Raw genomic sequence first — 24,534 nt, 5'->3', positions numbered from 1 at the left:
CAGAGCAGATCTACTTGGACTTTTGGACAAAAATGAAGTGATATGAGTTGCACAGATATATTGATAAAATAAGCAATATGACAGAACATGAGTCAAGGTCTCAATCTCTACTGGGACATAAGGAGAGATAACAGTCTCCCACAGGGGTGTTACTAAATTTACCCTCCAAGACATCTGTTGGTAAAACCTTTTAAGGCAAGCCAGTGTCTCCATCAACCATGATATAATTAGTAATAACAGACTGCTTTCAGCTACTTCGTTTATGTTATGGCATCCATTTCATAATGCTGTGTTATTAAAAGACGGTATAGTCTCTGTGCTGCATAACAATAGATTCACCTTTCACTAATGTAATAAGCATAAGGACAATGCAGTTCTACTTTATCAAGCATAAAGGGAAATAAAGCAAAAAAAAGCACTGGAGAAACAACATGTTATTCTGTGACAACTTATTTAATACCAATGATTGTGCAGAACACTGCAAAATAATCTTATTAATCAGTGGACTGAGCTTCCTGTTTCAGTCTTCCTCCAGCTTAATAGTCTCTTCAGCAGTTGAATTCAAAGCTGTTGTTTTATATATACAGTATTCCACTGACTCAACAACTGAAAAGGCTGTGCTGATAAAGATATCTTATTAAACGGATAAAAGCTCTAAATTCATATTTTGGAATAAAGGGTGATATCTACTTTTCTTCAAAAACCCATGAAGAAAAGCATTAGGTCACCCAAACTGGTTTCTCATGGATCCATATTTGTACCTTTTCCAGGACAGAAATTTCCAAGACAGGATTCTGGACAGAGGTAACTTTGCTGGTTAATGTTTCTAATGCAGATGAAGAATCGGTAACTGTGCTTGTTTATGGTGTATCTAGTGTAATTTATACAGCAGTTACTCTGGTTGAATGCCTTCCTATCCTGTTCCTCCATGATAAGATTGAAAATATGCTGCTGTTGGAGATGAACAGAATAATAAAATACTGAGCTGTTTATTAAGATTTAAAAAATTAAGTATTACCTCTCAAATGTTCAGGTTCCAACAGATAAATTTTGTGTTTTTGGTGGACCATTTCCCACTTACACTTATGGTAATTACCTAGGCAATTTTTCTAAGTGATTTGAGCATCTGGCTGCTATTAAAAGTCGTTAAAAACAAATGAAAGACTGTATTTAGTTGTTGTTGTTTTTAATTTAAGCCATGTTATTTGAAACCACATTGTAAAACTCCTTAGAAATAAAATCTGATGTGGTAAAGAAAGTGAAATCTACTTTTTGTGATTCCCTGGTGCTGTAGGAACTTTAAGTTCCCTTTTATAGATTGCTATATTTTTAAAAAAATGATGTGGCCATGACATTTTAAAAGATAATTGCAATGTTAAACTATGGATACTTGACTTTATATATAAATATTATACTTTCATTGTATACACTTATGTGTTCATCTACTGTAAATGTAGTTTGTTGTTTCCACGGACATATATGATGCCAGTCTCTATAACAGAGAGGCAATTTGCTTTTCTTTGGAAGTATTTGTACTATAATTTGGATATAACCTATGAGGCTTTTGGAAATTAAGTGGTTTGCAGAAGACATATTAATGCCATTTCACGAAATAATTATTCTAATAGAAACCTCCAGAGTGATATATGGAAAAGTGCTGGGTGGAGTTCTTTTAATGAAACAAAAATCTGGGTATCATTTTATTGTGTAAGTAATAATCCTAAATGTCAATCCATGTTGATATTTATATGTGAATGTTTATCTCAGAAAAGTGTTCTGAAATAAATATATATATTTCCTGATTCTGAGGCACCAGCGAACATTGATCATCTTATTTAGAAAATAGGATAAGCTATGTTGAGTCTTTAAGAAAAAATAAATCATAGGCAATATTTTTATTAGGACTAGCCAAATATGTATAAAAACTGTAAACTAATTTTTGAGATTTTTTCAACATGATATGTGAAAACAAGAAAAATGTGATGAAGTCTTGTATGGTCAGAACTTTAAGACTGGAGAAGAAAGTAGGTTTAAATGGATTAGGTGAGTTTCATATTATATCTATGATTGTTGGGACAAATGTAGTGGCTGAATCCCTCTTAAAAAAAAAAAATAGCTGGCATACAGGTTACTCATTTGTGTTTTCTGCTAACCAAGGAACCTGTGAATTAAGTCAAATGTTGGAAAATGACCCAAGTAATAATTGGAGATTCTTATTAGGGTTTGTGAAATATATAAGCCTTCTGAAGTATATTATTATTTTACAGAAAATTTGCTTAATGCTTTATGATATTCCATCCTAAATATATGAATTTGTCTAAATAAGATGATCAATGTTCGCTGGTGCCTCAGAATTTGTCTTTTCTTTTTTGTAAGAAAACACCTCTTGCAGGGACATGCAGAGGATTTTGTTCAGCATCTGCTGGACAAGGTTGCTCGGATTTGAGCCCAAGTTTTAACTAATTTCTAAAAGAAAGGAATATGTTTCTCAACAACGGCTTTGCACAAAGAAAATGGAAGTTCACTGTCTAGATTTTATAGTTAATAGGATGGACCTGTTTATGTTTAAGTACTTTTTAAGTTTAATGTTTAAGTACTGTTTAAGTACTTTGTGTCCTGTAATATTAGCAATATACCTTTCAAACAGTAGGAAGTTTTGAAATCTGCTCTGCTTTCCACCCAGAGCTTTGTTTTTTTCTAATATGTAAGTAGGAGACTCAGTAGAGGAAGATCTGTCTACTTGTCAGTAACGACAGTGTGTAGAATGTCAAAAGCCCTCCTAGTCTATTGTCCACTGCTTCAGAAGTAGAGAAAGGGTTTGAAAGCACTTGTGTAATTTCTTCATCTATCTCCAACAGTTTGAGAATTTTTTTATCTACAGGTTTATATTTCCTTAATGCTTTTCCCCAGAACAGAATTTTTCTTTTCTTTTTTGTAAGAAAACACCTCTTGCAGGGACATGCAGAGGATTTTGTTCAGCATCTGTTGGACAAGGTTGCTCGGATTCACTTGCAGTTGGACACTCTTGTTGCAAGTCCAGAGGAGATGCCTGGGGAGGAGTCTTGCCTGGTTATCTGGGAATGGCTTGAACCTGTTGAACCTGAGGAAGTGGACAGGGTCCTTAGGACTGTGAGCTCAGCCACCTGCTCTTTAGATCCATGCCCCTCCTGGCTTGTTAAAGTGGCCTGGGGGGTGTTGTTTGAGTAGTTAATTCTCCTTTGAGTGAGGGGGTTGTTCCTTTACCTCCTAAAGAGGCTTTGGTTCACCCCATCCTCAAGAAGCCATCGCTGGATCTCACTATATTGGACAATTTTTATCCAATTTTCATCTAATCTCCCCTTTCTGGGGAAGGTGGTTGAGAAGGTAGTTGTGCAGCAGTTTCAGAGGACCTTGGAAGAAGCAGATTATCTGGATCCCTTTCAGTTGGGATTCAGGCCTGGGTATGGGATGGAAACAGCATTGGTTGTACTTTTGGATGACCTCTGGTGAGGGTGGGGGTTATGCATTTATCCTTGCCCAACTTGACACCTCTGTGGCTTTCAATACCATCAACCATGGTATCCTTCTGGACTGGCTCGGGATTGTTGGTGGGTGGCACGGTGTTGTGCTGGTTTGCCTCCTTTATCCGGGGTCAATTCCAGTCAGTGGTGATTGGGGAGGAGAGATCCACCCCCTCGGCCCCTACTATGTGGGGTGCCACAGGGTTCAGTGCTCTCCTATTTAACATCTGTATGAAGCTGCTCAGTGAGCTCATCCGTCGCCATGGGGTGAGGTATCATCAGTATGGTGATAATACCCAATTAAATATCTCTGCCCCTGGCAAATTAAGCAATGTGGTGAATGTCTTATCCTGGTGCCTTGAGACTGTGAGGGTCTGGATGGGGAACAACGGGCTTCAGCTGAACCCTGGCAAGACTGAGTGGCTGTGGGTTTTGGGGCCTTCTGGCTCTAGGACTATGCCATCTTTGGTGCTAGATGGGGTTGCACTGCCTCAGACAGACCCGGTGCGCAATCTGGAGGACCTCCTTGACTCATGACTCCTGCTTGAAAGCAGGTGGCAATTGTGGCTAGGTGGGCCTTTGCACAGCTTCGTGTTGTGCGCCAGTTGTGCCAGTTTCTATATGGCACAGTCACTCGTGCCCTAGTCACCTCCAGATTGGACTACTGTAATGCGTTGTACATGGGGCTGCCTTTGAAGAGTACCCAGAAGCTTCAGCTGGTGAAGAATGCAGCAGCACAGGCAGTTAAGTGTGCCTCCAGAACAGCATGTTACACCACTGCTCTGTGAGCTGCATTGGTTGCCAGTTTGTTTCCAGGTCCAGTTCAAGATGCTGGCTTTGACCTTTAAAGCCCTTCATGGCATGGGACTGGTTATCTGAGGGACCACCCCTCCTTGATTACATCTGCCTGTCCCATTAAATTTGGCAGAGAAGGCATGCTGCAGGTCCTGTCTGCTAGGGATTTACACTTAGCGGGTGCTAGGAGGCAGGCCTTCTCTACCGTGATACCCGCCTTATGGAATATCTCCCCCTCCCCCCAAAGTGAGGTTAGCACTATCCCTGCTAATGTTCTGGAAGCTCCTATGTCATCATACCTGGGGGTCCCAGGGGACCAGTGACATTGTAAGCTGGCTCCATCATTGCAGTTAATATTCACTCTCTTCTGTGCCTTTGTTATATTTTAATATTGTTTTTTTATTTTTATTAATAACTGTTTTACATATTTATTGTTTTATTAATTGTTGTATACCGCCCAGAGTCACTTTTTGTGAGGTGGGTGGCCATTTCAGTTTGATAGATAAATGAATAAATAAATTCTATATGATTTCTTCTTAATGTGCTTATACTCCACAAGAGAATATCTCCACATTTAATAGAGTAACAGTTGCTTCACTCAACTAACTCTTCCAGGAAATATTGCAGGCATTTTGAAATGTTGATGGCAATTTAATGCAGTCTGTTTTCCAAAAATGTATTCAACGAAATATCAAAGGAAAAAATAATGTTTTGCTGGGACACAGGGGATGAGGGGTGGAGTTTACAACCTATCCCCAGTTATCCAATGAACAGCTAGTTGAGTTGGAACTCTAACCTGATATACTCAGGAGTACATAAATTACAGAGGGCAGCTTCAAGTGTTTTGACATCCCCTTAACCAAATGAATAGGTCACTAATGTGAGCAACAGATATATTAGAATGTTGTGGCACAATGCTTCATTAACATTATATTGTTACTGTGACCATATTGTCCTGGTATTATAGTGAAAAAAACTATGGTTTAGGAACAGCCACCATCACTACAGGAAAATTATGTAATATTTATATTATTTTCCATCATATATATTTTACTTCAATTTGCTTTTGGGTTTCTTTACAAAAAGCCACTTTAGTTTCCAGGCTACTGTTTATTGGTTTTGCTATTTTCCTTTGTCTAATAGTGATGATATAAATGTCTGTTTCTTTGAAGCAAGAGATCTTTGAAAAATCCATAAATGGCTTGAAATGTAAAGGACCAAATTATGAGAACAGTACTCCAGACAACTAAATTTTCTACTTGTCTGCTTTGCATAGAAGTAGGGAAATACCGGTGCAGGAGTCCCTAAAATCTCCATAAGATTCAGAAGAACATATTCAATAAGAAATCTTGTATATAAACTTTCTCTTCTAGAACTCTTTTCTTTACATTTTAAAGTACTTTGATTTTAGCATATTCAGAACTTAACATCTATTCTTTCATTGTTGGCACCAGTTGACACTACCATTGAAACGTTTTAGTAAATTCACATCAAACATGAACAAGTCTGATAATAGAACCTTGCTGCAGGAAGATGGTTTATCAGAAAGAGTGGCCACTGATTATTTCTTGTCAACAATCAGCTTCAGTATAGAGAAAATAAACCATTCAAGCACTCCAGAAAACAAGATTAAATAATAGGCTGTTGTGTGTGATATGCTTAATGAAAAAACTGCAATCATAGAGTTGGAAGGAACTTCAAAGCTAATCTAGTACAGTTTATTCTTGTGCTATTCAGCTTCTGCTTAAAAGCGCTATCCAAGGACAATCTACTATCTTCTAAGACAAAGTGTGCTACTTTTAAACAGATCATAATGGATATTTCATTTTCTTATAATTTGAGTTCTTTTATTCAATCTTAATTTTGCAGTAGCAGCACGCAACTTTTCCCATTAACTATGACATTCCTTCAAATATTGTACTGTATGACCTTTTAATCATCTCTTTTCCAGGCTAAATATACCCAGTTTCTTCAGTGTTTCTTGACAATGCATGGTCACTTGTCTATTCACGATATTTGTCACTTTCACTTTTTGATACCTTGTTAAAGTGCATTGCCTGAAGCAGAACACTGAATCGAATGCATGCATTGTCCTTTTCGTATTAATGTTCTTATAGAATGAAATAATGTCAAAATCAGAGATTTCTGAAAAAGATTTCCAACTGGGCAATGAATAGATAATTTTACAGTGCCTTTGGAGAATGTGCAGTCATAGATCCTTTTATCCTTCCTTTGTACTCTTAAAACAAGAAATCCAGATATATTCTCATTTAGAGTGTTTCCACAGAAAATGTCCAAGTCCTGTTGATTAAACAGAATACATGTGGATTTCTTCCATTGTCTGCACCTGTCACCAGCTGTTACAGACCAGATTTTTGGTATGCCATGCAGCAGTTGAACCTGGAAAAAATGACAAAATTATGCCTCCCACACAATCCATCAATGATTGCTTCCTCTCCTGTTGTAAAAGAAATTCAAAAGTATGTTTTGATATATAGCTTGCAAGATAGCAACTACTCACATCAATATCAGTAGGGTTCTCAAAACATTAAGCTTTAAAACATACTTGATGTTAGTGCATTTTTGTAAGAATTATAGTATCAAACAATAAAGAAAGCAACCAGCTTTATAGCCAAAGAATTCAGTCAAGTCTCAGTTTTCCCTCATCTATCTCAATAGCTTTCATAAAACATACGGAGTTTAGGAAGAGCCAAGCAATTTCAGTTCTAATGATCAGCTGCCTGTTAAAGGTAGAACTTCAATCAATATGCAGATCACTAGGATAGTAATTCCTTCAACATGAATTGGACAGATCATGAGAATCCTATTTTGATCACTGGGAACAAATCAGTAGAATCTGAGTGTACAATTTTATCTCTATATGCTCTATTTTATATGTACATTATTTATTTTTTAATCCCTCATAGGTGTTAACTTTAGCTCTATCCGGGTGATATATTCATGTATGGAATGGAACAAGTGATGTGAGCAGTCCCTCTGCTCTGTAAATTCATGATCAAGATGTCAGTGAACAGCTGATAATCCACAGATACACTGTTATTGTTTGCAGTGGGGAGCTTTCACATGTGGGCAGATTCCCCATAGCAATCACACTGTATTGTGGAAACCAGCTTTTCAGTTGTGCAATCAGTATGTCTTAAGAGAGATGTTGCTTATAATTCTTCAGGTGTTGATCTACGTGCAAAAGTATCATCTGAACAGGGCTTTGGAAATGTGTGAAATGACTATGCTACACTGCCCCTTCCAGCAGTGCTCCATCTTCATTGCAGTGCTTGCAAAAGTATTGCCAGCTCATGGAGCATCATTCAGGGTGCAAAGTTAACTGTTAGGGCCTCTTCATGTATTTCAGAATAAATGTACACAAAAAACCTGGGGTATTCTGCAAATGAAGAGTCATTGCTATATTGTGTTGATGGATACCATCAGTAATGGTACTCTTTTTACAGAAATCATGCAGTGCTTATCGGAGCAGCAATTTCCTGAATGATATAACATGCTCTCTGCTTTCCAAATGTGTCTATTGGCCCAAACAACTCTTTTTCTTGAGTGTTAGATTTTAGGTACAAAAGAGTTTAAATACATTCTTAGTTGTAGTCCAGGACATTGCTGCCCAGAATAGGCCAAGAAGATGGCCCTGGTGACCATAATGGGGAGACTGAATAGGGACTAAGCTTTAAGGTTTGGAGCCCATATAATTTTGATTAAAATAAATTTAAAAATAGACAATAAAGACAATTTTCTTGAAATTTTAGACAGAAATTTCTACATATTGAAATAGCTTCAGTAGGCACTGTTTAACTATCACAATCAGTGATATTAAAAAGGGAAACTCATACATACCATACATTTTCTACCAAGCACCAAAATTGCAGTAAATGAACTGGAGCTAAAACCACATAAAGTATGTTAAGAAACTTTGAAATTAAAGTTACTGCTTTGCTAAAGAATAACATGTTCTTAGGCCAAGTAACTCTTTTTGTGAGGTAATAAATGGTTTCTGGTTTTGGAAGTAGGCTTGATATCCAGATCATGAAAAATCATGTTGCTGAGGCAGGGCTAGTTAATCTAATTCCTGGCCCAAGTATGTTGATGAGATACTTGGCTCTACTGTAATCGTAGCCCTGGGCTTTAACAGCAAAACCCTATGTATTCATAAGTATGCATTTATGGTTGAGTTGGGATTAGGGTTTAAGGCTAGGTATGTGCAACCAGGATACCATTAAAATACAATGTAGAAGAGTTTCAGAGTAAGCTGTCCATTTGGTCAATGTAGGCTGTGACTCATGCAAAGTGGGCTAAAAGGAAAGAAACTAGGTCTGAGATCAAAGCTTCTTCAGGTGCATAATCAGTTATATAAATCATGCTACCTTAAACTGCAAGTCTTCTTAAAGAAGCACTATCATGAATAGATGTATAAAGATGAATTTTAATATGAGTCTTATGTTGTGAAATGCTCTAATATGCTAACTGTGAATCTCAGTTTTAATGGCAAGTCAGGTTATTGATGAGTGAAGTGTTGACAGGCTTGCATTTTTAAGTACAGCTTTACATCACTTTTGGAATCTTTGAATTCAGGGTTGAAAGTTTGATCTATAATTTAATCATTGCTTTCATTCTGAATTTGGTTGCTGTCCAATCATGCTAGGCTCATACAAAGCTAATAATTCTAAATACTACAAGCTTTATTGATTTCTTGTACAGAGAGATACATGGATTTTATTGATTTCTTTTTATATTTTGGTTTGGCTTTTCTATGACTGGGGCTAAACTGCTAAAAATAGGAATCTTTTCTTAATAGTTCTGTAACTCAAATAAGCTTTTCTTGTATTTGATATTTAAAATCCAGAAACAATTCAGGAGACAGTAAGCTCCACCCAATTGTAAACTCATACAATCAGCTCTATATTCTTTAAACAGCTAGGTGTGAGATAGCTTGAATATATACTGTACATACATTGGATTTGTGTATGAAATTTGGATAGGTTAGGATGCTTCTGCAATGAAGATGATGCTGATGCTACATTTGTTGTTGTCCTGTGCAGTTTCAGGTAATATCAAAGCTCTTGTTTATAATCAGACATGTATAAATGTTTCTCCTTCCTGAAATAGTGTTCCATTTCACTTATAGTATAGTCTCTCCCAATTTACATCTTTATTTTTTTAAATTTATTATTATTTAATTTTAACAGATTGTACAGAAAGAAATAGAAAAAATAAAAAAGGAAAGAAATACATGAAAAACAACAAAAAACAGAAAAGGAGAAAATATCTCACATATTAATCAACCTTCAAATGGAAAATAATAATGATTGTCTAACATTACAAAATATCATAAAATTGATGTCACAGAAAAACATATTTAATCATTTTTGATTAATAGATAAAATTGCTGTTTCAAAAATAGATAAGTCATACTTCTCTTGAATCTAATACTTATTATTAAGAATATTATTACTTTTCCAATTTCTCAAAAATAATTCTCTTAACATCCCAAGACTAATATAACCATAACTTCTCAAAAACAGTTAATTCCCAAAGTTTTGGGACATAATTTAACATAACATTAACGTGTTTTACACTAAAAAAAATTCCCATCAATGTATTTATGTACATTAAAATATTATTTCAAAAGGATATTAGTGATTCACAAGTCCAAATTACATGAAAATCAATGACCCCTCAAAACTTTTACGTCACTGACAGAGAAAATCTGACATCCATCCTTTCAAATACATTCTTTGGAATGTTCAGTAAACTTGAAATACTCTCTTTTAATGAATTAGTTTTAATTTTAAATCTACTGAAGCAAATTTAGCATTTTTTTAAGACCTGCAACTATTGGTGTTCTTTGACTGGGTGTTCCAATTCTTTAATCCATGAACCATATATGTTCTTAATGTTGACTTTAAAAAAAAAAATAGTTTTTTATATAAAAAGGATGGGGTTTAATTTCAGATATTGATTCCATCAAGTGTATTAACAGCTTAGGTTTCTCAGACACAGCCAAAGCATCTGGTCCATACTGAGACATTAAGACATGCTTGAATTGATTATATCACCACTGTTGTGAATTAGGCAGAAAAATTCCACATCAAGTTGAGAAAAATCTTTAAAATACTGATTACAGAATAATTGATTTAAAATATGTACGATATTCCAGATTCTGCTCACAGCTCCAAATACAGATAGTCCTCGCTTAATGAACCTGATTGGGACTGGCAACTGCATCGCTAAGTGAAGTGGTTGTTAAGCGAAACATCATGTGGCCTTCCCGCTTAGGAACAGCAGTTCTGGCAGTCTCACTTGCGGTTGTTAAGTAAATCAGCTGAGGTCGTTAAGCAAGACATCACATGATTGTGACTTGTGACCTCCTGCTGGCTTCCCCATTGACTTTGCTTGTTGGAAGCCAGCTGGGAAAGTCGCAAATGGTGATCACATGACTTTAGATGCTGTGACTGTCATAAATGCATGATGGTTGCCTAGTGCCTGAATCGTGATCATGTGACCATGGGGATGCTCTGTTGGCTGTAAGTGTGAGGACTGGTCGTAAGACACTTTTTTCAGCACTGTCAAACAGTTGCTAAACAAATTAACAGTAACTAAGGAATACCTGTAGTACATTTTGCCCCCTATTACAGTTTTTCCATAAAGTTAAATATTCATGAACCTTACCCAACAAGGCCCAAACATATCTGGCTGCTCATAAACCCAGGATCAAAATACCCCATCTACCATATATTGACCCTAGCAATTGCCAGGTTGTTAATGGAAATACAAAAAAACCCCTTCCCAACAGGGCCCACAAAGAGTGATATGGAGAAAAGTCTTTTAAAAGTATTGGAACAATATAGATAGGCTAGAAGTATAAAGTAATTTAATTTGATTTGATTTGATTTAGGTGCTACACAACATCAGAATGACTCTGAAGCTCACAATATGACAAAGAGAATAAAATACCATACAGTTAAAAAAACAGCCAACAGAAACAAATAGGATAAGGACAAGATAGAGAACAAGATAGCAAATCTGGCCAATCACACAAGGAACACATATCAACAATTGCTGGAAATAATACTTTATTGTTTATTTCCATCGTAGACCAGCATAACGGGGACCTAGTCACTGTTACTCATGCCCTGTTCACCTCCCATTTGGATTTCTGTAATGTGCTCTACATGGGGCTGCCCTTGAAGAGTATCTGGAAGCTTCAGCTAGTGCAAAATGCAATGGTGCGGGCAGTTATGTGTGCCCCTAGGGTGGTACACATTACACCTCTGCTCTGCGAGCTGCACTGGTTGCCAGTTTGCTTCCAGGTCCAATTCAAGGTGCTGTTTTTGACCTTTAAAGCCCTTCATGGCATGGGGCCAGGTTACCTGAGGGACTGCCTCTCCCTGATTACATCTGCCCATCCCATCAGGTCTGGCAGAGAAGGCATGCTGCAGATCCCATCTGCTAGAGAATTACATTTGGCGGGTCCAGGAAGCGGGCCTTCTCTGCCGTGGTACCTGCCTTGTGGAATCTTCTCCCCACAGAAGTTAAATTAGCTCCATCCCTCTTAGCATTCCGCAAATCCCTCAGGACCTGGCTATGTGATCAGGCCTGGGGTTCCCAGGGAACCCGGGGAGATTTTACAATGGCTCCCTTATTAAATTTTTCCCCTCCTGTTTTGTGTGTTTTTACAGTTTTTTATGTGTATCTGTTTTTATGTATTTATTCTTTTTAATTGTTGTATGCCACCCGAGTCACCTTGTGTGAGATGGGCAGCTATGTAAATACAATAAATACATAAATAAACAAACAAACCGGTAATGTAACAATCACTCTAAAATAGAAATAAAAATAAAGTATATTGATAGAATAAAATAAAGTAAAAATAAAAATTATTGATGTAAAATTACAAAGTACAGGCATTAGAACTCAGGAGAGAACTATAAAATTACTATCCATAGTCTGAATGCTATTTGAAAGAATATTATGTTGGGATTTAGCCTGGGTCTTACCATGTTCCTGGACTTGGAAAGCAATTGATAAATCCTCCCCACAATATTTCCTCTTACACTTCCATGGTTTTTTTTTTAATTTGTTCTTATTTTATCATCAATCCTCTGAAAGCTGAGATCATGCTATTATGGCCAGGGATATACTGTATGAACTTCTTGTAAAGTCTAGGCTTCATAGTTAGCTAGCATGCAAGAAGGAGCAGCCTGCTTTATGCTCTTCTGCTGATGTGTTAATATTAGGACCTATTATAAGCTCACCATTTCCAACCCAATTGTGTTTTTATAGAGTCCTGATGGACTGGAGTGACATATAAGCCCCTGCGCTTACGTTCATAAGTAGCACTAAGTAATATCATCTAGACCTTGGCTGTTCTCCAAAAGCTGAGCAGACTAGGATCTGGTTAGTGCTTGGATTCCCACCAGGAAATTTTAAGGCTATATGCTAGCCTGTGAAGTTAAGAAAATATTTATTTCATTAGATTTAGATACCACCTGACTCCAAGTGACTTTGGGCGGCAAACATCCTGGAAGAAGACTATGGCAAACTGTCATGAATTTCCATGAAGACCAAGGAGGGAGACTATTCTTATACCTTAATGTGATTTGGTTGCTTTTGGCTTAGTGTGCTATATGAACCCAGCCACTCAGGTTATTCAGCATAACTGTGATTAAGCAATCATGGCTCAGAATGATGCCTGAATCGTCTCTATTTCGTTACTTACTGTCAGTCCCCCTTTTTTCGTTTTTGCTCTGTGTATTTCTTGTTACATTTTCTGGAGCTTAGAGGCAGCGAAAGGTGAAGTAGAACAATGAACAGTTCAACATATCCATGCTGAAAGGGTAGGAGAATGTTAAATGAGCTGCTTTTCACATCTTTTTTTTTTGTTGTTGAAAGCCATCACAGAGGTATGCCAATCTTGTTGGCAGCTGTGGTTGCTAAGGGATGGGAAGTAGCATAAAACATGGCAGTATTAGGCTATCAGCACCCTCATCATGGGAGTTCATAAGACAAAGATTAGCTCCTACACTCAACTCTCTTAATTAGCACTTCATATCTTCTCTTACTGGCAAGGTCCTATTCTTTTGTGTCACACGAATGCTATAATTTTGTTCCTGAAAATACAGGTATGGAGTTCAAACGATGTGAATAAAACAAAATACTGCTTCTTTTTGAAACTAAATTGCCTAAATCTTCAAACTTGTATGCTTTTATTCATTTGCTTAACATTTTCCTTAAAATGTTAAGTCTTTTGTAGTGAATGTGGCATTACATCAAACAAAGAGGATTTAAAATATTACTTTATTGTCATGCTAAGTCTAAGATATACAATAGCTTTGTACAAAATAGCATTTCTATAAGAGATGCATGACTATAGAAATCTATTATATTGATTGTTCTTCTCCACTTATCTTAAATGCTTTGAGGGATTCTCTTTAATTTATAGATGATGCTGAGATAATTTAGTTCTGAAAATATGTATGTAAGAATGCCATGTAATCAGGTTTAACAGCATGAGGCTCAAGCAACCTAGCAGCAACTAGAATCTTATAAATCTACATAATGTCTATAGCATTCAATTCTAGTATTAGGAACATTATTCTCCCTTGAAAAGGGTAATGTGTTGGAAAGGATAGAAGATCTCTACTAGTTCTGTCTAGCAGCTGATTTGTCCATCTCTTCATTTATTAGGAGACTGAGTCTGGGACTCTTATATGCATCTGTGTGAAAATGGGACCCTGATTGCACAGATGTTTAGCTCACTTGCAAGGCTTCAAGATGTTTTCTCTGTGTATATTTGCCTAATGCTTGGCTTTTCAGGGAACTGCATGAAGGGCCGAACTTCAAAGTGGGATGGGATAGGCTTTGGCTGGGACTGGGATTAAAAAAAAAAAAATTGTGATCATGTCTATTTTAGAAATTACAATTTCTTAATATGATTCTCATTTCAAAATGGCAGGAAGCTATTGGCAGTTTTCAGCAGTCATGGTCAGGGAAGACTCCAAGGATAGCAAAAAATGGGACTTAGGGTTCATTATAGATTGTCCATCCTTTACATTTATACCACTATGTGAAATAGCTTGGGCTGAGAAATAGGAACTAGCCCCAAATCATCCAGTGAACTTCCATGGCTTAATGTGGACTTCATGTTCCTTCCTTAAGACTTCTCATCATCCACTAATTGTCTTATAAATTGTCCAGAACATAGCAATCATGTCAATCAAATTTTCTAACTCAACCCCAGGTTTGCTGAAGTTCCAGGAAGTCAAGAAACAGCTGGATTGCATTCCAGTGAGTTATCAACTAATTCATTTCAATTTCCAGTCACTAGATCATGTTTTCAATTTAATACCCTGGATACGTTACATGTAAATGTGTTTAGGTATAGGTAGGTAGGTGTGTGTGTATTTTTTTCCCCTTAAACCTGCCAGGGACACATAATTTCTTTTAGGTAAAGGATCATATGTGGCCTTTGAGTAACATGGGAGCGACACTCCAAAAGGTATTGAAAATAAGAAAGAAGAAATCAAGACCAGGACAAAAACGTGGTATTATTTCAATTTAAATTGGTTGAATTTGATTTGATTCAATTCAGTATTTATATTAATTGAATATGATTATTCCCTATCAGGTATGTGCATATTATTGTGCATAATATGTGCATATTATGATTATTCCTTATTGGGTATATGCAAAACTAACAATTTGTCTTTCATTTGTCAGTCCCCCCTTCCCCCGAAAATGACAAATTTGGGCATTCTGGAGATGGTTCATGAATTTCTGGAAATGTATCTTCTGGAACAAGAAGCTGTTTGAGTATTTAGATCAGAGAAAGACTGCTCTGTTTGTATACCAGTGGGGTTTTTTTGGATTTTCTTGGAGGGGTGCCTTCAAGTCCCTGTAGTTTTCTTGGCATGATTTCAGAAGTGGCTTGCCATTGCCTTCTTCTTCCTAGGGTTGAGAGAGAGGAACTGGCCCAAGGTGACCCAGCTGGCTTTCTGCCTAAGATGAGACTAGAACTCACAGTCTCCTAGTTTCTAGCTTGATGCCTTAACCACTACACCAATATTTTTTTTTCTACCACATTAACAATTATAGTTCTACAGTAATTTTTGGAGAAGTCTGAAAGATACATCCAAGGTGTTCTTGGTTGCTTGTGGCCCTTGAGACCCTCGTTGTGCAACTTTGTACTCTCAGCTATGGAGCTCATTGGATGACTTGGCCTAGTCACTCTTTCTTAACCTAATCTATCTCACATGGTGGCTACATGTGGGTTACATCAGGAGCAAACCCCATGTTAAGTTGTCTCAGGCTTGGAAGGCAGGACAGAAAAACAATGATTACTTACATAAATAGGTAAATGCAAAAAGATATGTATGCAATTATTATGTGTTATAACCTGATTTAATTAGACTGATGTCTAATCATTTTATCTGGTTGTTTTTTAGAGTACAAATTGAATTCTACATGAATGAAAATACCTTTAAAGAGAGGCTAAAACTATTTTTCATCAAAAACCAAAGATCAAGTAAGTCCTTTCTTCCTATTAAGCATGTGCGTAACACAAATTCCTCACAATAATTAGTGCCTGATGACTGCTTGAAGTGGGTACATATTACATCTTCTGGGACTTGTGCACATCTGGGGAATTCATGGCCCAACAATCAGTGTTTGCTCTACCTATTTCTCTTCAGTGCTTTTTTTGTAGATGAAGGGAACGGCCTACTTCAAATGTTATACTGCTGATATCTTGGGTATAATTAATAGTACAATACTCTGATCTACCTCTCAAATACAATTTTTCTTTCATTTTTCTTTATAACCCTTTCTTTTCCCCTTCTCACATTACAGTATTGCCGTGACGCAGAAGTACTGTTTCTTGCCCCAAGAGTGAGGGAGCACTTCTTGGATAACTTAAATTCCCCTTTACCAGTTCATTTAGCTATATGATTTAAATTATTTCTGGCAAAGCTGAATACTCACATTCATTTGAACAGAGTACCACGTAATCTACGTTTTATTATTCGTATTTATTTGTTGGGTCATAGGAGGGATGGCAAGGGGGCTTTTCCATCCATGTTTGTTCTTTTCAGGCGATTGTGGTGATTTTAAGGGGTGAAATAGGAGGGCTTCTTTTAATGAAAACATTGGAAAAATTGCACTACTGAAATAGTTTTACCACCAAATTTGTGTTGTAATCTGGGGGGTTTCTGAGGGCCAGGGTGGGAGCCCACTTCTAATTCTACAAAGTTGTAGTAACCACAGCTTAAAACAGTGGTTTGGAGCTAAGTATGATTGATATTCACTTTGTCTAGATTTAATGCAGTTTATAGATTTGAAAATGAAGAGGATTTATGGAGAAGAAAAGAGAAGAAAAACATTATAAATTAATTTAACTATAGTTAAACAACCATAGTCCAGGGGTTCTCAAACTTTATACTACTGTGACCTGTGAAAATGATAAATGAATCTGTGCAGCCCCCCTCGTGAATAAAATAATAATTTCATTGGAACAAAACAAAATGGAAAACCCACTGAATGATACATAACACTCATTATACTTTCACGACTTTCACGAGTCCTCTCTTTGCATTAGGTGACCAAAGTATCTGAGCTTGAGCTTCATTATCAATCCTTCCAATGAGCAGTCAGGGTTGATTTCCTTTAAGATTGACTGGTTTGACCTCCTAGCAGTCCAGGGGACTCTCAAGAGTCTTCTCCAACACCACAGTTCAAAGGCATCAATTCTTCGGCGCTCCGCCTTCTTTATGGTCCAGCTCTCACAGACATACATTACTACTGGAAAAACCATAGCTTTGACTATGCGGATCTTTGTCGGCAAGGTGACGTCTCTGCTTTTTAATATGCTATCTAGGCTTGCCATAGCTTTCCTCCCAAGGAGCAAGCGTCTTTTAATTTCATGGCTGCAGTCTCCGTCTGCGGTGATCTTGGAGCCCAAATAAATGAAGTCTGTTACTGCTTCCATTTCTACCCCTTCTATTTGCCAGGAATTGATGGGTCCAGATGCCATGATCTTAGTTTTTTTAATGTTGAGTTTCAAGCCAGCTTTTGCACTCTCCTCTTTCACCCTCATCAAGAGGCTCTTTAGTTCTTCTTTACTTTCTGCCATTAGGGTGGTATCGTCTGCATATCTGAAGTTGTTGATGATTCTCCCTGCAATCTTAATTCCGGCTTGTGATTCTTCCAGCCTGGCATTTCTCATGATGTACTCTGCATATAGGTTAAATAAGCAGGGTGACAGTATACAGCCTTGTCGTACTCCTTTCCCTATTTTGAACCAATCGGTTGTTCCATGACCGGTTCTAACTGTTGCTTCTTGGCCCGCATACAGATTTCTCAGGAGACAGGTAAGGTGGTCTGGTACTCCCATCTCTTTAAGAATTTGCCACAGTTTGTTGTGATCCACACAATCAAAGGCTTTTGCATAGTCAATGAAGCAGAAGTAGATATTTTTCTGGAACTCTCGTGCTTTCTCCATGATCCAGCGAATGTTGGCAATTTGATCTCTAGTTCCTCTGCCTCTTCGAAACCCAGCTTGTAAATCCGGTAGTTCTCGGTTCATGTATTGCTGAAGCCTAGCTTGTAGGATTTTGAGCATAACTTTGCTAGCATGTGAAATGAGTGCAATTGTGCGATAGTTTGAGCATTCTTTGGCATTGCCCTTCTTTGGAATTGGAACATAAACTGACCTTTTCCAATCCCGTGGCCACTGTTGCGTTTTCCAAACTTGCTGGCATATTGAGTGCAGCACTTTAACACCATCGTCTTTTAGTATTTTAAATAACTCAGCTGGAATACTGTCATCTCCACTAGCTTTGTTGTTAGCAATGCTTCCTAAGGCCCACTTGACTTCACTCTCTAGGATGTCTGGCTCAAGGTCAGTGATCACACCAGCGTGGACATCAGGGACATTAAGATCTTTCTTGTATAGTTCTTCTGTGTATTCTTGCCACCTCTTCTTAATCTCTTCTGCCTCTGTTAGGTCCCTGCCTTTTTTGTCCTTTATCATGCCCATCTTTGCACTAAACGTTCCTTTCATATCTCCAATTTTCTTGAAGAGATATCTAGTCTTCCCCATTCTATTGTTTTCCTTGATTTCTTTGCATTGTTCATTTAAGAAGGCTTTCTTATCTCTCCTTGCTATTCTCTGGAAATCTGCATTCAGTTGCTTATATCTTTCCCTTTCACCCTTGCTTTTCGCATTCCTTCTTTCCACAGCTATTTGTAAAGCCTCATTAGACAGCCATTTTGCTTTCTTGCATTTCGTTTTCTTTGGGATGGTTTTAGTTGCTGCCTCCTGTACAATGTTACGGACCTCCGTCCATAGTTCTTCAGGCACTCTGTCTACCAAATCTAATCCTCTAAATCTATTCATCACCTTTACTGTGTACTCACAAGGAATATGATCTAAGTCATACCTGAGTGGTCTAGTGGTTTTCCCCACATTCTTCAATTTAAGCCTAAATTTTTCAGTAAGAAGCTCATGATCTGAGCCACAGTCAGCTCCTGGTCTTGTTTTTGCTGTCTGTATAGAGCTTCTCCATCTTTGGCTGCAAAGTATATAATCAATCTGGTTTCGGTATTGACCATCTGGTGATGTCCATGTGTAGAGTCGTCTCTTGTGTTGTTGGAAAAGAGTGTTTGCTATGACTAGCTTGTTCTCTTGACAGGACTCTATTAGCCTTTGCCCTGCTTCATTTTGTACTCCGAGGCCAAACTTGCCTGTTATTCCGATTACTCCTTGACTTCCTACTTTAGCATTCCAATCCCCTATGATGAAAAGGACATCTTTTTTTGGTGCTAGTTCTAGAAGGTGTTGTAGGTCTTCATAGAAGTGGTCAACCTCAGCTTCTTCAGCATCAGTGATTGGGGCATAGACTTGGATGACTGTGATATTGAATGGTTTGCCTTGGATACGCACTGAGATCATTCTGTCGTTTTTGAGGTTGTACCCCATTACTGCCTTTCCGACTCTCTTATTGACTATGAGTGCAACTCCATTTCTTCTAAGGGTTTCTTGCCCACAGTAGTAGATATAATGGTCACCCGAATTAAATTCACCCATTCCCGTCCATTTCAGTTCGCTGATTCCCAAGATGTCGATGTTCAGTCTTGTCATCTCATGCTTGACCACATCCAGCTTGCCTTGGTTCATAGATCTTACATTCCAGGTACCTATACAATATTGTTCTTTACAGCATCGGGCCTTCTTTTCGCTTCCAGATACATCCACAGCTGAACGTCCTTTCGGCTTTGGCCCAGCCGCTTCACTCTTTCTGGAGCTACTTGGAATTGCCCTCCGCTCTTCCCCAGTAGCATATTGGACACCTTCCGACCTGAGGGGCTCATCTTCCGGCGTCATATCTTTTAGCCTTTTAACATTGTCCATGGGGTTTTCTTGGCAAGGATACTGGAGTGGGTTGCCATTTCCTTCTCCAGTGGACCACATTTTGTCAGAACTCTCTGTCATGACCTGTCCGTCTTGGGTGGCCCTGCACGGTATAGCTCATGGCTTCACTGAGTTACGCAAGCCCCTTCGCCACGACAAGGCAGTGATCCATGAAGGGGCAGTCATCTTTAGCTTTTCTCTAATCACCCAACAAAAAATGCTTCCATTTTGAGAGGTCAGGAATTTAAAATAATGGTTGAAAATGATTAATGCAGTTTGCATAATATTGTTACGGCCTTGTTGGACCTGTGTTCTGATGAGGAGGAGGAGGAGGAAGAGGAGGAGCAAGTAGATCCAGGGCCATCAAGAGATGAGAGTCCTAGAGGGGGTGATTCCAGCAGTGTGGAAGCCAATGACTCCACTCTGGCTAGGGCAGATCCCACAAGCCCTCAGGACTCCCTGCCTACACTCCCTGACAGCCCCTCAGCCTCCCAGTCCTAAGCAAAGGCATGCTTTAAAGATACAACAGCAGAGGGCTGAACTCTGCAGGTTAGAGCCAAAAAGCAAGCCAGTGGGAGAGTAGACTGTGCATTTGGGTAGAGCTTGGCTTGGCTTATTTAGTGGCCTCCCTCCCTAACACTGAAAACAACTTTTCAAGCCTCAGTTCTCCCATGTTTACCTTGTCATGCCATGCTTAGAACTCTGGATTCCACCTCACCGTGTTTCTTGTTTTTTACCATGGATTCATTGCTAGTTTGTTGGATTCCTGGTCTCAGCCTGTTCAAGCCTATGACTATCTTTACGGCTGCTGTCTTAAGATATTGGTAATAAGGACTCTTTTCTTCTAGAATTTCTGCCTGAGCTTGCCTATCTCTGGACTGTGGCTGATATCCACCTTGCTGTCTTATTGGCTGGCAGCCAGCAGTGCTGGCATAGAAAAAACATAATAGAAATCACTAACTAGCATGAAACCATGCTCCAATCACTGCAGTTGTTCGATTGTTAGTCAAATGGATCCACGGATTTAGCCATTTTTCAAAACCTGTTGTTGAGTGCAGTGCTCCCACTTTCCTAGATCAGCTTTTTTTAAAAAGTTGTTCCTCCCCCTAAATTATTCACAACTCCCTGGGGAATCATATGTTGCAATTTGGGGACCCTTGCTTAGCATATTGTGAACTGGATGGAGATAATCTGCACAGCTATTTAGTCTATAACTATACTTAATGTGAACAAATTCATCTTTTAACTAGGGTTTGTAAATTAATTTCAAATGTCTGCTTTATATTGTGGTTAAACTAATCATGATATGCATTGATCATAGTGTGTTAATCCAGATGTAAGAGATAGAGAAAAGGAAAAAGAAGTGGGAGAACTGTAGGGTCTTTACTGTTCATGACAGAGTTGGCTATGGTGTTATATATTACCAAGCCTTTGAAGCATGAGGACTGAATACATGGAGAATTTTTCTCTTTTTAAAACATTCTAGGCAAGATAATTTTACTTCTATGTTTTATATATTGTGATCATATTTTCCTTCATTTTTCTTTACCTTTCTTACAAAATTATATTAATATGAAACTAAGAATTAAGATGCCCAGTTCCTCCAGAGAATTTCCTTTTTTAGTCCTTCTGCCGGTGGAAGATAATCTTTCAATCTTCAGGAATGAAATAAAGAGAACCTGTGGCATTACAGATGTCTAAGTGTAGTTTCTTCCTTAAACTGTGCCCCTCTCCCATTTAAAACATTTATTTTATCTTTTTTGTAAAATGAAGTATCATAGAAAAGGCTAAGTGGGAGAGGAGAGAAATAATGAATGGATTTGTGTATTGCTCTCTTCTTAAAACATCTTTAAATATATAAAGACAACTTGGCTAGGATTCAGATGAATGGGTAAATAAGAGTTTTCATTCTGGTCAACCAGAGAAACTGTTTATTAAAATTTTTGATGTTAAAAATATTTTGCTAATATTTAAGACATTGTCTTAGGAATGTTGTTAAATTTAGAATCTTTGGTTGGCTTTTTGGGAATCTTATACTCTTTTGGTTAAATCTCTTGAGAATATTCCTTTAGCTTATTATCATCTTGATCTGATATTCTAGAAAATGAAAAAATATGTTCATGCTCCTATCATTCAGGATTAATTTGCCCAAAATAGTGAGTTAATCCAGATTTCTCAGGCATAGAGCTGGCCAACTGAAACCTATACATTGCACACTCTAGAAAGCTACATATACTCTGTCATCTTTCTATTTTTAGAAGAGAAATTAAGGCCTATGCCTTCAGTTGGGGATGTTGTTCTTGCATGAATAATAATTATAGTTGTTCTTATAGGATTTTATTTTATTTTAGAATATTAGCTACCTTGAATGCCCTAGGTAGAAATGTTAAATATAAATTGAAAATAAATAAATAAATAAAAGTTTATTTTACTAACTCAACTAAGTTCTTGATTTCAGTGGATTCATTTTTATATGATTATAGTGTCTGCTACTTTTCCCCATTTTTTAAAATGTTATGACATAAATTAATGAAAAATGATGTGAATCTTAATCAATTAATTTATCTTTTATGAAACAGAGAAGCAGACTGTAAGCTATAATTATCACTTTTTCCTTTTTCATGACAATAAAATTACTGTATAAAATTATAATGGCAGCAAGTGGAAATTTTAGCTAATTAGGGGGAAATGAAGGTTGATTAAACTAAATAACAAATGTCACATTTTTTTTTTCTTTTCTGACAAAGGTTGATGGAGAATATTATATGAATGTACATGCTGGATAGATGGCAAGTCACATAGGAAAGTTAGAGAAAGAATGCTATTAATGTTATAAACAGTGATTTTTTTTCTCTTTCTTTTTTGATAAATGCATCAAGAGGAAACACTTTTCCACACACACAGAAAATGATGCTACTGTTGGACCCTTTGTCACTTTTTAGTGCAGATACTTCCAAACTTTACTTGACATCCTGCACAAAGCATAAAGTGGATCTTCTTTTTAAAACTACAATTAGAAAGATTTTATTTTAATCAATAAACATTATTTTATTTTCTGTGCAGAGTAACCCTGTGGGCTGAATTTAATCCTTCAATACTATGTCATATGCTTATGTTTTTCTGTTCAGTAAGTTTTAATAGTAATACTATTATAATTAGGATAGTGTTTATCTGCAGTAAAAATAAGTAGCATTCATCAATCAGTTTTTTTCACTTGTATAGATTATGCATATTAAGCAGTATTGTTTATTGTTGGTTCATTTACAAACTGATGATCATTTGAATCATTTCCCTGATTGCAAGAAATTTTACTATTTGTTTTGTTCACTTAAATTTATAGCCTACCCCATTCCTAGGATTTTGGCCAGCTATATTATTCTGCTGTGGCCCTTAAAATGTCACATTATAATAAGTGTTAAGATTCAGCTTTAATAGAACTCCCTGAAATTTGAATGCATTTTAAGCATTGATATTCTATAATGCAACTAATATTGAAAACAGCTAATAATAAAAGTAAAATAATGTATATTGAAAAAGTTAAATATAAAATAAATAAAATGTGATGATTAATGCTGTTTTAATTTTTTGTCCTGTTGATTTCCTCACGGTATGATGTTTTTATGCTGAATATGTATCGATTTTTGATTTTGCATTTTGATCTACTTTCTTTTAAATACTGGGTGCTTGAGCAATATCATGTAGGGAATGACATATAAATATTTGGTATATGAGTGAAGTTCTTCAGTTGGGTCTTTTTTAAAATTTTCACAATCACTTTTCAAATATATGGTCATGCTGACTTTAAAATTTCAAGTGCTGAACAAATTAGACACATGAGAATGAAGGATTGCTGTGCCCTTTCTCCCTGCCCCCAGCTATATTTAGCCAAACTAAAATGAGCTGAGCTATTTTGGAAGGATTTGGGGAGGATCAAGGCAATCAATCTATTCTACAGTGAAACATTTCTCAAGATGGAACTTAAAACTGTGCCAGCCTTCTGATAGAGGAAGTAGGCAGCTGCCTTTTCTGGCTGCCAAGAAGTGTGGGAACCCAACATGGATAGAGATGAATATTCCTACAAAAAGGCAAATGTGAATGAGTGAGTCAGACCAATCATCCATCTAATCCAAAGCCAATAATCACAACTAGTATTGGTTAACTGATATCTCAAATTTACACTCCCCCGGCTCTACCATCTCAATTATCTGGTATCTTTTAACTGGCATTCCTCAGCATTATGTCATGTTTGCTTAAATGCAAAATGTATAATCTACCACTAAGTTATGATCTGTTCCTCTTGAATAGCTCCCTTAATAATTTTTATATACTTGATAGCGTGATCTTTTTGCAACTGAACCTTTATAAACATAATTTCAAAAGCTACTATTTATATATTTGCACTGAGACATCAGGTGTATTATTTTCTTATTTATATTCATAAGGTATCATACAAAATGAATAAAGCGGTTAAAATAGAAATGCAAGAAATAGCCACAAAATCATAAAAGCCTTCATAATAGACAATAGAATTAAAATCTGCGCAAAGCGGTAGCTTCAGCTATAACATACTACAGTGACTTAACCAGGAAGTAGCCTAATCAACTTAAGCTAGGCCTGTGTAAGACTGGAATCCTTGAAACTAGGCCTGCAACTACCATTGTCGGCAGCCTGTGCAGAAGAATACTTAGCTGATGATAGTTAAGGCCTTTTTCTTTTAGTATAGGTGATCCCATCAGTTTCTTCCTATACAGCAGAGTTTCTTTGGCAACTTTAAGATGTCTGGACTTCAACTCCCAGAATTCTCCAGCC

The 24,534-nt window shown here is 37.1% G+C and overlaps 1 protein-coding gene across 4 annotated transcripts in view; it reads left to right on the top strand.

Annotated features, from left to right (window-relative positions):
* KCNT2 (potassium sodium-activated channel subfamily T member 2) overlaps positions 1 to 24,534 on the top strand; it is a 221,778-nt gene that overhangs the window by 52,460 nt on the left and 144,784 nt on the right. For all 4 annotated transcript variants that reach the window (XM_088153973.1, XM_088153972.1, XM_088153971.1 and 1 more), the window contains exon 2: positions 15,764 to 15,843. In XM_088153973.1, the coding sequence (XP_088010099.1) occupies positions 15,764 to 15,843 (80 nt within the window). The remainder of the gene's footprint in view (positions 1 to 15,763; positions 15,844 to 24,534) is intronic.

The sequence above is a fragment of the Python bivittatus genome, unplaced genomic scaffold (assembly GCF_059951505.1).
Source record: "Python bivittatus isolate LINGU-HERP-01145 unplaced genomic scaffold, Pbiv_v1 ctg000700_np1212, whole genome shotgun sequence".
Taxonomy (NCBI): Eukaryota; Metazoa; Chordata; class Lepidosauria; order Squamata; family Pythonidae; genus Python; species Python bivittatus.
The sequence above is the reverse complement of the archived record's forward strand: the minus strand, read 5'-3'. Positions and strand labels throughout refer to the sequence as shown.